At 42.6% G+C, this 15,423-nt stretch overlaps 1 protein-coding gene across 1 annotated transcript in view; it reads left to right on the top strand.

Annotated features, from left to right (window-relative positions):
- The window catches only part of FOCAD (focadhesin), a 1,210,644-nt gene that overhangs the window by 217,519 nt on the left and 977,702 nt on the right, over nucleotides 1-15,423 (top strand). Inside the window, exon 7 of the mRNA XM_078675948.1 lies at nucleotides 10,785-10,992. Coding sequence (XP_078532074.1) covers nucleotides 10,785-10,992 — 208 coding nt within the window. The remainder of the gene's footprint in view (nucleotides 1-10,784; nucleotides 10,993-15,423) is intronic.

The raw sequence follows: 15,423 nt of genomic DNA, 5'->3' as shown, positions 1-15,423 counted from the left end.
TCTGAGGTTCATACCTTTAAGGACCAATTCCAGTGGATTATGATCGCTAAAGGGGCTAATTACGATTTCAAAGTTTTATAATCCATTTTTTGAGTGTTGGGGACATCATGACAAAGTCTATGTAGGAATGGCAACCCCTACCTTTATAAGTTGGATTAGGTTCCCTTGTGTTGCCTATCATTATTAAATCCATTATAAATGATAGGTTGTGCCTCTTTATAAATTTCTCCATCTCCTTGCCTTCAATGGTGTGAGCAAAATGTGGCCCCTTTACATTCGTACACCGTGACCAATCCTTGTTTATTGGTCTTAGTTTTTCACAAAGGTGGCAGTTAAAATCTCCTGCTAGAATGGTATATGGTGACCCCTTAGCATGATTGATTGAAAGCATGTTTTTGAAGTGGTCATCTAGTTCTTTCATGGTGTTATTTCTGCCACCTGGGCCCACTGCGTTGTACCAGTTTATCAATGTGATTTTTAGGCCCTTGTGGGAGAAGCCAATCGCTTGCTTGTTTGTGGAGTCCCAGCTCAGATTTGTCCAATGCCCCTGGATCCGAAGATCTACATATGTGATGAGGCCGCCAATAGCTCTTCCGGAAAGGCGCCCTTACTGCGGGGACCCCAAAACTTTTGAACCCTTCCAATAAAAATTGATTGGGTTCAACAGCCCAGGTCTCCTGGAGGCAGATGATGTGGAAACTGGTTATGAAGTCTCTCCACTCCTTCACATTGTATTTGGCTGCCACCCCTGCAATGTTCCAGGATATAACTCTTATGCCAGACTCGGACTCAACCTTATTTGAGCCAGCCGCCCTATTGCTGCTGACTAGTGCCTCCCCCCCGCCACTGGGGTGTCCATCTTATCTAGCAAGAGTCCATTCCTTGGCTCGCTTGTCTGCCCAGACCTTAATGTGTCCTTTGTGTCAAATACTCTTGGTTCATCAGTGGATACCATCAAGGCACTGCCTATCTCTACTGGGGCAGTAGGTGGCGAGCGCCCTATTTCTCAGTTTCTTTTCGCTGAGCTACCCTTGATCGAATGAAGTTGGCAGTTACTATTCCATTCAAGTCAATCGACATTATCCAAGGCAGAGAACCTATTCCAGTGTGCATGCATTGCAGCTACAGGATCGTAAAGGGGGAATGCCTGCCATGGAGTCTGCCAGTTATCTGCTCTATATGGCCCCGGAGGGTGTGGGGTTCTGTTTGCTCGAGCCCTGTTTGGTTGAAATGGTCTATGTGAAGATGGCAAGGGATAGAAATAAGATAAAGGTAAGGGGTATATGTTAGTATGTGGTCCCACCGAGGGAGAGTTACATATATGGGTAACTGCAGAGGTATCCCTGAAGTTAATTGTGATAACATCCCCCGCGATAGTTTTCGCACCATTTCCTATCCATTGCCCCCTTCTGACGGACAGTATTTCCCCAGACATATGTAAAGGTAGTGGCTGGTTAGATCTTAGCCATTGTACGCACTTGTTCCTCAGCTCTACTTAATTTTCTCTTTTTTCCTTCCTTTAGGGGCGGTACACCCGTTAGCACAACTACATATGGTAGTGCTTCCGGCGGTAGATTAATTGAATGGAACCGCACTCCCGTTTTAACCCTTGCTGCAGGTATTGGTATAGTGGTCTTTGCTTGGGTGGAGTTCCCTATTTTTGCGTTACTTTCAGTATCCTTGCCTAATGGTGGGGAGCTCTTTCCTTGATTGTTACTTGCCTGCGGGGCTGTACTATTTGCGCTAGGGGGTGGATGATCATGAGTTTTCGCCGGCGTTTTATTTGGTGGGGCAGCGCTTTTATTTTGTTTAATAGAATTTTCAACCCCTCGTCCAGCCTTATCCTGATTGCCTGGTATTAAAGTTGGTGCCTGTGTCACCGGTCTAGTGGGACCTAACACTCTGTTGTTTATTACAGATGTTAATCTATCCAGTTTCGACATTAGGGGCTTAAGCTGCGCGCTAATCGTCTCCTCCAATTCTGTCTTGAGATCTGACACCATATTGGCTACCCAACAGGGTATGCCAAATGAGGTGTTGGCCATTGGGGTTGTAAGATTGTGATTGGGCTTTGAGTGATCGTTCCCCCCCTTTTTGCTAATCTGCTTGCCAGCACTGTTCTTCCTAGACCTCTGGGCAGTTTAACCTGGGTTTCTAGTTTGTGGGGCAGCCCGGAGTGTCTGCTCTCGAGTTGCAGAATCTGCCTCTCTAGCTGTGTTTTTGGGCGTGTCTATGGTTGGCTGTGCACATGGGAGATCTGCAAATAAGGATGTTAACGAAAAACTTATATCCGGTTCATCTGTTAGAGTTATCACCGGACCATCCTCTATGTCCTGAATAGCTACTGTAGATGCTATCGACAGTCGCCTTTCGGTATTTTGGATAGCGGTTGCCACGACCCCGATAGTCTGTTGCAGCATTTTATCTATCGCTGTTAAAGTTGGTAATGGCTGCGACTGTGGTGGATCGACTTTCTGTCTAGTGTTGGATCTCAACGTAGGCATTCTGTTTGTTTTGGTCCCCCTCCTCATGATTTAGAAGTCGGTTGGTCAGCAATACACACGGGTCGCCCCCCTCTACTATGTGAACCTAGTAGTGACAAATAGGTTTATGTCAGTAGAGTTCGGGTGCAAGGGGCAATGCCGCTTCCGTCTCCCCACGCGCTTTAATAGTGAACCAACAGTACCTTCAGTGTAACGATTCCTGGCAGGAGGACAAAGATTGGTGGTATAGCCCAGCCCGGCCTCGTTTGGCCTTGGAGGGCCGTAGAGGGCCCGCCCTTTGCCCGGGCTTCGCCCGCGCGCTCCCGCGACGCGGGTGGGGCTGCTCTGTTTTATGCGCCAGCAGGCGCGCTCTCTCGTCCCGCGGTCTCTTCCGGGTCTATCTACCATTCCTATGTGACTCTTAGAGTATATGCATTCTTATCCCTTCCCTATGTATATAGAGATAACTGTAATCACTAGTATATGCAGTAGACCTTTATACTATCTACCATTCCTATGTGACTCTTAGAGTATATCCACTTGTATCTCCTCCTTGTGTGACTTTACATCTTGTACATTTGCAATTTTTTCCGTGTGTATCCTTTTTGTAACGCATGTAATCCTAAGTCCTTATGTTTTTCAACTGGTGCTTATGTAAAGCGCTCTGACACCTTCGGGTAAAGTTCGCGCTATAGAAAATCGCTTAAATAAATAAATAACATTTTATAGTAATAATACTAAAGGTACTAATGCAGAGGGTGTATGTTAGTTGAGTGAATTTGAGCATGAATGTATTAGAGAATATAATAAAAAGGGACAAAAGGAAAGATTGGAAAGAGATGAGGAAATAAAGCATAATTTGAGAGACAATATAATGATCAGGAACTCATAGGTATATCCTAGTCTTAGAGTTTGGCAGAGAAAGAAGGAAATGTGTGTGTGATGTGAATGAAACTAAATGAGTATTAGAGACCACTTGGGATTGGGAACAGTGAGTGTGCTTATAGTTATATTGTAGATAGGTTTTACATGTTAGGTATCGTTGACATTATGTTTAAAGGTATCTACAATATTAGTGATAGGACTGCTTATTTTATACTTTCACAAGGTGGAGCAGGTTCCTGTACTTTAGCATTAGATTTCCTGAAAATATATCATCTGAATTTTAAATAGTTTGAGTTAAGTGAAACATAGAGGAGCAAAGAGGGAAAATATTGTTCCGCAGTTATTAGCTGTGTTTGGTGTATTGATTCTTCGTATTGATGTATCTCTGAATGATGGTAAGATTATAAAATTGTCTACTTTGGTAGAATGCTTGGCCAATAGCACTGTTGGTCCACAGTAAAATTAATGAAGAGATGTTTGCCATTCTGTCAATGGTATTGCTAAATGGTCTTGCCTTAGATATGCTTTTAGCAAAAGAAGGTGGTGTATCTTGTGTAACTAAGGAGCAGCGATGTTGCATCTATATTGCTGATAAGAGAGGTGCCCACTACCCCTGTGGCTACGGGTATTGTGGTGCTCAGACCAGTGCCCTCGCCCCACAGTGCCCACAGATGTGCCTTCTAAACCTCTTTTGTGTACCCTTACAGGGCCACAGCCACGTGGGAGGCAGAATCCACCAATTCTGTCCAAGTTGGCAAGAGATCTCATCAGACAGGTGGGCCCTGTAGATTGTTCGCAAAAGTTATGGACATGGTTCAGTTTTGTACTTTTCCCCTGGAAAGCAGAGTCCAGGATATCTAGGCTAGGATCCTGATCTTTCAACCTCTGTCCTGGATTTCAGTGAGGTCGACTCTGAGACTGGTTAAACTGATGATCTCCTGAATCCTTCTGGTCAAGCATGCCATGTAGTATATGCAGGCTCTGCAGTGGGATCTGAAGTCCCAGTGTGCCCAACATCAAGGGGACCACTCCACCCATGCTCAGATCTTGGAGGAGGCGGCAAAAGATTTGCAGTGATTGTTGCTGGACCACGATTGGGTCAACTGCATACTCCTTTCCCTGCCCCACATAGAGCTGAAAGTGGCGACCAATGCATCACTTCTAGGTTGGAGCAGCCATCTTGGAAAGGGGGAGATCAGAGGCCTCTGGTAGAGTCCTGGCTCTACCTCAACCAGCTGGAGCTGAGGGACATCCAATCGGCATTGAAAGCCTTCCTTCAATCCATCAAGGGGAAGCTGCTGCAGGTGCTCCCGGGAATATCACTGCCACATGGTACTACAACAAACAGGGCAGGGTTTGGTCAGAGACACTGTGGCTGGAGGCCTTGGCCTCTGGAAATGGATGAACCTCAAAGAAATGTTCCTGGTGGTGAATCACCAGGCGGGATCCTTGACTGCCAGGGCAGACAAGCTCATCTGTCGACGCCTAGCTGATTACGACTGGCAGCTGCACCTGGAGGTGGCTTGTGGTCTCTTCCATTAATGGGGAGAGCCTTGGCTCGATCTATTCACCACCACCGAGAATGCACAATGTCAGCACTTCTGCATGGTGGGGTTTCCCATGTGTCTGTCTCTCAAAGACGCGTTCCGCCTCGAGTGGAACTCTGGACTCCTGTATACCTTTCTGTCAATTCCACTCCTGCCCTGAGTTCTCAAGAAGATTGGGACCAACTGGGCCCAACTCTTCTTAGTGGTCCCTGACTCTGCACAGAGGATTCTGGTTTCCAGGACTCCAGGGCCTGAGCACCTACCCTCCAATCACGCGGCCCCCTCTGGGAGGATCTGCTGTCGTAACAGAGCAGCCAGATTTTCCACCCAAGTCTTCGCAATCTCCACCTTAATGCATGGAGATTGAATGGTGCCAGCTGAATGCCTTCGATCTCCGCTCGTAGGTAAATGGTGTCATCTTGACATCCAGGTGTCCCTCAACAAAGACTGTAAACGCCTGTCTCTAGAGCAAGTTTGTGGTTTGGTGCAGGTCATGTCATATTGACCTATTCCATGATCAAACTGTTCGACGTTTTGCTGTTTGTTCTATCCCTCTCCTGGCAAGACCCTGGTTAGGGCACTGTTACTGGTTATTGTATGGCCCTTTCGGCCTTCTTCTGATTGCCTAATCAGCCTTTATTTTTTTAATAGCCAGTTGTGATGAGGTTTTTGAAAGGGCTGCAGAATCTGTTTCCCCCTTCTCCTTTTGTGATATCCCAATGGGACCTCACGGTTTTCCTTACCTACTTAATGTGTACTCCATTCAAGCTCCTCCACAGTTATTTCACCTCACCCACCATGTTCTTGGTTACCATCACCTCAACATGGTGTGTAAGCAAGCTCCAGGCTCTGCATGTTCATCCACCATGCACCACTTTTTTCATGATAAGCTGGTTCTGCCAACTACCTAAAGTTGTGACGCTATTCCATGTCACTCAAACTTTCACCCTTGTACTCCTCACCCCTTTAAAGAGGAGGTAACACTCCATCACTTGCCCCCTAAAAGAGAATTTAGCTTTTACATCGATCATACCAAAGATCACCAGGTGGACAATCACATTTTTGAGGGGTTTGCACGAGCGAAGAAAGGCACGTCTGTGCAAAGTGTACCTTCTCATTCTGGATTGTGCTCTGCATTAAGATCTGCTATGCTGTGGCGAAGAAGCAGCCCCCAGAAGGTCTGTGAACCCATTCCACCAGGACCAAAGCTGCTTCCACTGCATTAGCACATGGAGTCCCTGTCGTAGACATCTACCAGGCAGTCTGCTGAGAAGGGCACTTTGCTGACTCGGTCCTGCAAGACTTTCTTGTTTAAGTCCATTCACAGCCCACCTGGCGTTAGGTACTGCTTTGGTATCTATTCAAAAGATCATGAATCTGTTCCTAGAAGTCTCTATCAGAAGAACAAGTTACTTACCCTTTTTTTCCCCGTAGTTTTATATAGTGCGAACTTGACCCGAAGGTATCCAGTATCAGGGCGCTTTACATGAGAACCAGTTGCATTACACAAGCGCCCATTCATTTTTGTTAGGCACGGGGAGATTAAGTGATTTTCCCAGAACCACAGGACGTTGAGCGTCATTGCCGAGACTCTAACCCAATTTCCTATATATGAGATCAACTGGCGTAGCAGTTAGCCTACATCTTCTTCCTTTACCTTTGGTAATGCTCTTTCTGGTAAAGACTCTATCTAGTGCAAACTCTCCACCGATCCTCCCCGTTGCTTTTGGGGCTGCATGTCTGGAGATGAGGACAGTCTTGAAGGTAATTAATGTCAGCGTGCTGGAGTGGCGCCTTAATATTCCCTATACTTCACTTTCGGAGTGGAATAGCATCAGAGCAGAGCCGCACAGTGCCACCTTCCAGCACGCAGAGGTATAACGAAATAAGATTAGGATCTAGTCTGATGCCTGAGGAAACTTCAAAAGGTTAGAATCTGCTGCTAGATAGAGCCTGTACCATAAAGAGTGTTGTTACCGAAGGTAAGTAACTTGTTCGTCTGATACAGACTTCTAGCCGCTTACAGCAGAAGTCTACAAAATAAGGATTGATAGACAAAATGTTGTAAAAGTGTAGCATGAAAAAATTATCAGAAGGGGTAACTCCAGGCAAGTTTTTACATATTAGAAAATAATGGCTTATTTAAACATTATTCAGTTATTATGACTAGGCCACAGTGACCAGAATACGTTGATTTTATGAGAGAGCCTTTCTCTCTTTGTCCGCATGATGTGTGTTTTTTCATTTTAGCAAAATAATCAAAAATGTAGCTCTAACTGTGGTGTCTGAATGAGCATAAAATAATGTGTGTTCTTTCGATGGAGCAATACATAGGATGTTCCTTTATTTTGTAACTTTCCAAGCTTGCTTGCCGGTATCCTTTGCATGACATTCATTAGCTGAACACATTTTTGTATTGCTGTCATACAGAAAATGTAATTTGTTTCTTTAATTATGTATGCTTGGATGCACGCAAATAAACTACTGTTGAACGGGGGGAAAACTGAGCTCCTCTTGTTTGGCCAGACCACTACTCTGTGGGGGCCCCAACATTGGCCCACCCAAATGGGCACCCTCACTGTTCCCTCTAAAACAGCTTGTAATCTTGGCATCATCTTTGATGACCAACTCTCCATGAGGCACCACGTGGCTAAAACCTCCTCTACTTGCATTACTATCATCAAGTGGCTCCGAAAGATTATTTGGATGCTTCCCCTGGAGACGCAGAAAACCGTAGTCCACGCCTTAATCACCTCTAGACTGGACTGCGGCAACATTCTTCTCCTGGGGGCAAGCAAAGAGGTGACCCGGAAACTACAGACAGTGCAGAACATGGCGGCTCGGCTGCTCTGTAATCTTCCCTACAAATCCTCCACTTCTAACTCCCTCCGTAACTTGCATTGGCTCCGTATTGAAAGCCGTACGAAATTCAAGGCTCTTTGCCTTATGCACAGAATCAATGCTGGCCGGGCTCCACCCTATCTTAGTACGTTGGTTCATTACTACTGCCCTGCCCGTACCCTTCGTTCTTCCAACCAGCATAGGCTTCAGGTTCCCAGAGTAAAAAGAGCCAGAATGGGTGGCCGCTCGTTCTCCTACCTGGCCCCCTCCCTATGGAGCTCACTTCCACTGGCCCTGCGTACTGAATCTTGCTACCTCAAGTTCCGCAGAGAGGTAAAAACCTGGTTATTTAACCAATAGTCGGCCCCTCTATTTCTCAGTTCTTTTTTTCCTTAATCTGGTTTTTAGCGCCGGGAAACCTCCGGGTAGCTGCGCGCTCTATAAACTTAAATGTAATAATAATAATAATAATATGCTTACCCACCAATGAAACACATTGGAAATATCATTGCTAGTCCAACCCAGTTATGTCATGTCATATACCATGAAATGCGACTTGGTTCTGTACCATGCAACATTATAAAAGCTGTATTATGTTGTAGAGAAGCCAGTACTTTGGCTTACTTCTTCGTAGACAGACTCTGCAGTAGTCTGTTTATTGATTTATACCTTGACCTTTTGCACTTCTTTCTAGAACAGACTCTGTCAGTCTGTTCACTTATTTGTACTTAGTGTTTCCTTGGATTTTCTTCAGAGGCTGACCTTATGTTAAATATCTTGCAGAATTATACTTTGATTATTTTGTTTATACTAATTCCTAATTGGCTAACTAATGAAATGACAATTTTTTTTCTGTAATTACCATATTGTTTTTGTAAGGTTTTAGCCTGGAATCTGGACTTGCCCAGGCTTGTTTATTAGCCTTGGACTAATTCTTATTAAGACAGACAGTCCTAATCTTGTGCACCGACCCTCTGTTTTAGGTTTCCCTGCAGAACTCTATCACTCTCCCAGAATAGGAAAGACTTGTAGAGATGTTAGTGAAAGCCAGGATACTGCTGCCAACAATGAGCAGCCATAATCCAAATGATTCTGAAATTTGATAGGGGACTCCTATGGTTTCACATCATACGGCATACTTTTAATGATGAGTAAGCTGTTACAAGACCATGTGTTGGCAAGCAGGTTGTCAAAGGTAATGAAAAACTTTGTGCACCCTGATCAGTGTGGTTTTATAGCACACTGAACCTAAAATGACTTCGGCATATCCTGCACCCACTCACTTCTGCAGATGAAGATTGTCCCTTAGTGGTAATAGACATTCAGGAGCCGATCTTAACAATAGATTTGGACTACATGCTAGTACTGTCAAAAAATGTGTTTTTGGTCTGGTTTTCTAGACTAGTTAAGATTATTGCATACTCCTCTTACACCGAAATTCAAGGCAGAAAGGATGGTGCCTGAGACCTGGAGGAGTATAGAGAGTAAAGAGACAGGGCATTCCACTCTCTCCCCTGCTTTTAGCGCTTACAGTGATCCGATTGGACTGTAAGCTCTGGGAAATATTGCAAGACTAGGGATTCGCCCTGGGCTCTGTTATGCACATAGGCATTCTTGTTCTATTTTCCTTTTATGAGATATTTGGGAAATAATGAGTACGTTTACAAATACATTGACAATTTCCTAAATAAGAATGCCTTTCACCTTGCTAATGTATAAGTTCTTCCAAGTACTTGATCTAATTTGATTTTTTTTAAATGACTAAACTAAAAACACTTATTTTATGATCTCGATATTACTCTTCAGATGGGTAACTATTCCCTTTTTGATTTTTCCCTTAAGCATTTTATTGATTTATATATGCGATATTTATATAGTGCAAACCTAGCTAAAAAGGTAGTGGAGCATTGTACAGGGTCAAAAGCAAACAGACAGTCAAAAGTGATAGGTGAGGTGACTCATTATTGTGATTTAGTATTCTACAAAGAGGTGGGTCTTCAAGTCTTTACAAAATTAGAGAATCATTGGAGCCGGCCTTATGGATTCGGTGATGTTCCAGATCAACTTCACGTGGTTCAATGTAAATGGGTGGATTCTCTAAGGATGGCAACGTTGCGTGTCACATATCAGAAAATTGGAAATTATAACACTGGTATGGTCTCAAATGTATCTACTTCCAATAGAAGTATCTGTAAGTTTACCAGTTATAGATCAGACTAAATAAAATGTAGAAAAAGTCTCGTGAAAGGGAAAAATATGGGTGTTGTCTTGGTACAGGGTTCACATTCATCCATATCTCTGTGAATTGTCTCTTTGAGAAGTGTTTCTCGGTCTGTGAGCAGCTTTATATCAGAATTTCGTGCTGAATTTGACATAGTAGTGATTCTAGTACACCCTTATATTGTCCTGTAATACTTTCTGTATGATTAACCTATCTTCCAGTATATATTTTATGTCAATTGCGTGTGAGCTCTGCAGGAACGTCCTTAAATATTACTGATTTGAAAATAGTTTTTGATTTTTTTATTGAATAGACTTCTTGGTGTTTATCTTCTTTGACATTCTTGCATAATACCCCTAATTGTCCAAGTAACTTTACTGTTGATATGTAATTACACCGCAGCTCTGTTATACTACATTAGAAAACACTGTACCAAATTAAGATCAGAAGTCCCTTTCTGAAAAGCGCCAGTGAGAGATCTGTATGTGGTAAGCTGGGCTATGCCCATTGCTATATGTAAACTACATCCATAATGAGTTGCAGGACAGTTACACACTTGAGTTTTGACAGTGCACTGGAACACATTAGCTTACGTTCTGTTGTATTACAATGCCCCTGAAATGTCACTCTCCTACAGAAGCTTGTAAGACAGCAATTACAATGGAGCCAGATTAAGCAACAGGCCAGCTCCCGTTGTGTTGTAAGAAAGATTCTTGTAATGGAATGCGCTATTGGTTTATAATGCTGTCCTTTGACTGTAGACTCATCCTTTTGGGGGTTAGTCATGTATATTTATCTGCCTTGCAGGGTGATGCCGCTCTCCAGTGTCTCTGTTATGGCTCCATTCCTGAGGTACCTGTTTTGTGAGCCTTCTCAGTCAAGGGAGCACTCTGAATTACGAATGAGCATGGTGAAAGTATTACTTCAGCCACACTTTTCCAAAGGAATCGACAATCCTTCTGAAACTGAGCAGCATATCGTTCGGCTTTTATGTGACTTAATTCCTCACCTACAGGCAAGTACATTTATTTACCCATGCTTGTTTCCTAGAGTAAGCCATTTTTAGAGCAAATGTTTGTCATGCGTAACAAACATTTTAAATGCACCGCTATCAGGCCAAGGGGGCTAGTAGGACGGACCATTGCAAAATTATCTTAATACCATTGTATTTTTATATATTCTAGATGCTATTCGTTAAGTAAATGATTTTGGTGGCTTTAATAAATAGTAACCTTTTTCCAATGATTCCCATAAAGCAGTAGAATGACTTCACTTATGAGGTATTATAAATAAGAAAGGTTTATATGCCTAGCTATGTGAATTAAGAATCCCACTGGACATGAACAATGGGAGTCAGTTTTCCCAATGCATAGAGACCCCTGTATTTATTTATTAACTGTATCCTCTTGAATTAGGCAGAGAACCATTCGTACTATACATACATATTTTATTTGATCTGTTTCAAGATAATTGCAGAAGTAAAATATTGTTTATTACCAGCAGACATGGTCAGCCATGTGGATCTCGGTTTCCTTGCACAGTCCGGGCTTTCTGTGACACTGACCAGACTTAATTTTCCTTTCTGGTCAGTACACCTGAGATCTCTGAGATATAGGAGGTTAAGAGAAGGAGTCAGCTTCTAGTAAATACAAAAAGTACAGTAAGCAAGGACCTTAAACTAGCACCCAAGATCTGCTTTTGCTAAGTTTGCATTATTCTATTAGCTCCAGATTATTTGGTTTTAATTAATCCTGCATGTAAAGGGGAGGATTGTATATGGTACATGTGCTCAGTCATTCTTCTCTCGTTGTTCAAACATCATCTGAACAAGGGCTATGTTCAGAGTTTCCATAATTCCTTGCTCTTAGAAAGTACTTTATAAATCCCCCTTTTCCATCAGAGATTGATCTCATGCCCCTGAAGCCTACATTTTTAAGAATACTATTCCTCTGTTCTCAACTATTGCTTTATTTATTGTCTTTGGGCAGGCGTTTTTATTTGTGCCCTGAGTCCCTGAATTTTTGTTTCTCTAGATCCGTGAACTTAATGACTTTTGCAAGCAGCTTTCCTTCTAACAGGAGATTGTCAGATGGAACTAGATAAACTATATTTAATACCGAAATATGAATATATTAATTCTAAGTGTCCTTGTAGTAAGGAAAGGTTCCTAAGTGTCTCTTGTAGAGAGATGTGTTTCCTAGCTTCAGAACTCAGTGTGGCTAAGGTTCACAGGATTCAGTGGAGTTATTTGTACAAGGTACTGGTCACCTGTTTCCCCACAAACAAGGTTGAAGCTTTTCTTTTACTCCAATGTGAAATCGAACTCCTCTCAGGCATTTGAGAGAAGTGGTAGAGCTATTGTGAAATTCAATAATCCAAGTCGCAGTTCTTGTAGTTAAAGTTGAAGTTTAATCTTATAATACAAAGGAACACAAGTCACAGCAATGCCTCTCCAATCCATCTTCCAACTATCTTCAAATCCTAACATTCAGATACAAACATTTCAATGGCAAGGACAATACAAATGGTAGAAACAAACAGAGGAAGGAAAGGAAAAGGGAAGATTCCATCATATATAACTATGTACATAAAACAATACCTGAACAATACCACACACCTTACCCCATAAATAAACACAATGCTGAAATATACAGTGTGAGAAAGAACACAGAAATAAAATTAATTCCAATTTTAGTATTCTGTTAAAATTCCAAACGCGACTATCACCCATCTTACCTGCACTAAGGAAAACCTTTATGACACTGTAGGTCTCACTGAAATCGTTCTCCGTGGGCATCTTGATCTTCAGCATGTCACCAAACTTGCCCTAACTAGGACTTAACAGCTTTGTGACCATCATAGTTCAATTTTTCTGAACTGCATCTGTCTCTGTCTTTGTTGCAATTTTTCCACCTGATATTCAGACTCTCCTTCGCTGCCACCATAACTTCTCACCCAAGGAGAATTCATGGTGGTGTTAGGATTCTGCTTTTTAAAGGCAACAAAAGGGGTAACCCCTGTGGTGGAATGTGGGGTATACCTTTACTCCTCAACCTTTTTCTTGACAGCTTGAACCCAACTGTCCCCATTTATTTTCGCGATTTTAATAGTTTCTTTCAGAACATGATTGAATCTCTCAACCATTCCATTGCTCTCAGAATGATAAAGAGTGCATTTTTTATGCCTTATGCTAGCGAAAACCCTCTATTTCCTTGGAGATAAATTCCACTTCATTATCAGTAAGGATACACTTGGAATTACCTTTTCTGGCAAACACTTCAGACAAAAAACTTGTCACTGACTTGGTAGTAACCTCATGCACCACTCCCACCTTGGGCCATCTGGACAGCATGTCCATTGCCACCAAAATATACCTGCTAGATCTACCAGAACTCGGCGATCCAACCAAGTCTTAAGCTATTTCCTCCCATATATCAGAAGATATGTCTCTACAAAACATCGGAGAAGACATCACTTTCAAAGTCTTATCACTCAAACAGCATTCTCCGCAATCTCTCTCTATGCGCTGTATCATGATATCCATCCCTGGCCACCATTACAGGCACCTAAGTCTTTCCTTGGTTTTGGTTATACCCTGGCATCCCTCATGAGCCAAATGCCCCAGTTGCTGTCTGACACCCAAAGGCAACACCAACCTAGTTCCTCTCACTACAGTGTTATCAATCACTGACAACTCATCCACAACGTTGGCATATCCAGCAAACGTTGTGTCTTTAACCCAACACTTATCACTAGACCTGATAAACTGGGAAACCAACTTCAATTCTTCATCTAACTCTTGTTCTACCACATCTTCTCAGAGACACTGCCTTGTGTAACCCCATACACTTTCACCTCATCCTCCATCCACTATGTTTCCAGACTTGATTCCATGAATCCAACATCCACTAATAATCTCGAAAGACAATCTGCCACTTTGTTTTCCACACCTGGAATATAAGTGACAAGGCATTGAAAATCCTGCAAACCTTCCAGCCATTTGCACATTCTGGAAGATAAATTGTCCAAACCTTACTTTCTAAACACTTCCTACAAGGGCTTGTAGTTAGTGTGCACAACAAATTTGATGCCCCACACAAACTGGTTGAACTTCTTAATGGCCCAATAAACAGCTAAAGCTTCTTTTTCAATGGTTGAATACATCTCTTCCTCACCCCTCAAAGACCTTGAAGCAAATTATACAGTTATATCTCTTTCACCTTGTTTCTGTTTGAGTACTGATCCCAAACCTTTTTCACTTGCATTCGTAACAATCATACAAGATCTACCTGGCAGAAAACTCCCCAAACTCTGGAGGAAATGAGAGCAGACTTAATATCAACCAACTCCTCTTGTCATTGTTCTGACCATTCAAAGTGAGTATTTTTCTTAAGCAGCATTCTTATAGCCTAGGTGTGACTAGCAAAATTTGGGACAAACGTCAAATAGTATTCTGCCATCCCCAAAAGGACTGCAACTCTTCCTATTTGTACAGGAGAGGGGTCATCTTTACCCCCTTACTCAGTACTACATGTCTAAAATAAGTAATTTCAGAGAGACAGAAACGACAATTATTACATTTGAGCGTCATCCCCTTAGGCTGGAAAATCTTCAAGACTTATTTGATTTTCTCAATGTGCTCCTAAAGCGTCTCACTGTAAATCAAGATGTCATCCTCGAAGAATATGACCTGAGACACACCCTTAAATAGATTAGTCATCAGCTTTTGTAATACTGATTCCGTTGAACATAGACCCAACAGCATTCTGTTGAACCTAGAGACAACAAATGTTATGATGAATGCTGTGAGATCTTTGGAGTCACCTTTGAGGCGGACCTAGTGATAGGCTGAGGTCAAGTCTAATGTTGTGAAAAACGTGGTTTTACCTATTGTCTCCTGAATGTTGGAAAGGGTAAATTTGTCCTCCGCAATCTCTGTGTTAAGTTGTCTCGGGTCGATGCACAAACTTATATCTCCTGAGGGTTTTGTGGCTAAAACTACTGGAGCGAGCCAGCTAGCCACTTCTACTGGTTCAATTAGCTCTTTCTGCTTCAATCCTTCAAGCTCAGGTTCAACAGCTGCATGAAGATTTATCGGAATACTTCTCACTTTGGCAGCAATCGAAATGGCATTGTCTTTCAAAATGATGCCATGCAAATATCCCTTTACACATCCCACTTTGTCCAAGAACACCACTGGATACTTTCGACAGAGCATGTCAGGTACTTCGTCCACCTTCCTGACTTGTACCTGGGGATCAAGAATGGGTCTAGAAACATAACCAGAAGTTTTTGACGTGGCCAACTGAGAATAGAATCTCCCTAACAGGAACATAAACTTTCCCAGAAACATAATATCCCTTGAACTCAAACTCAGCCTCTAGATACCCCACCAGTTTAATGGGTTTGCCACAGTAACTATACAGACTTAAATCCGGGTCATGAA

This window comes from Lissotriton helveticus, chromosome 2_1, assembly GCF_964261635.1.
Source record: "Lissotriton helveticus chromosome 2_1, aLisHel1.1, whole genome shotgun sequence".
NCBI classification, from domain to species: Eukaryota; Metazoa; Chordata; class Amphibia; order Caudata; family Salamandridae; genus Lissotriton; species Lissotriton helveticus.
This window is presented reverse-complemented; position numbering and strand designations above follow the sequence as displayed.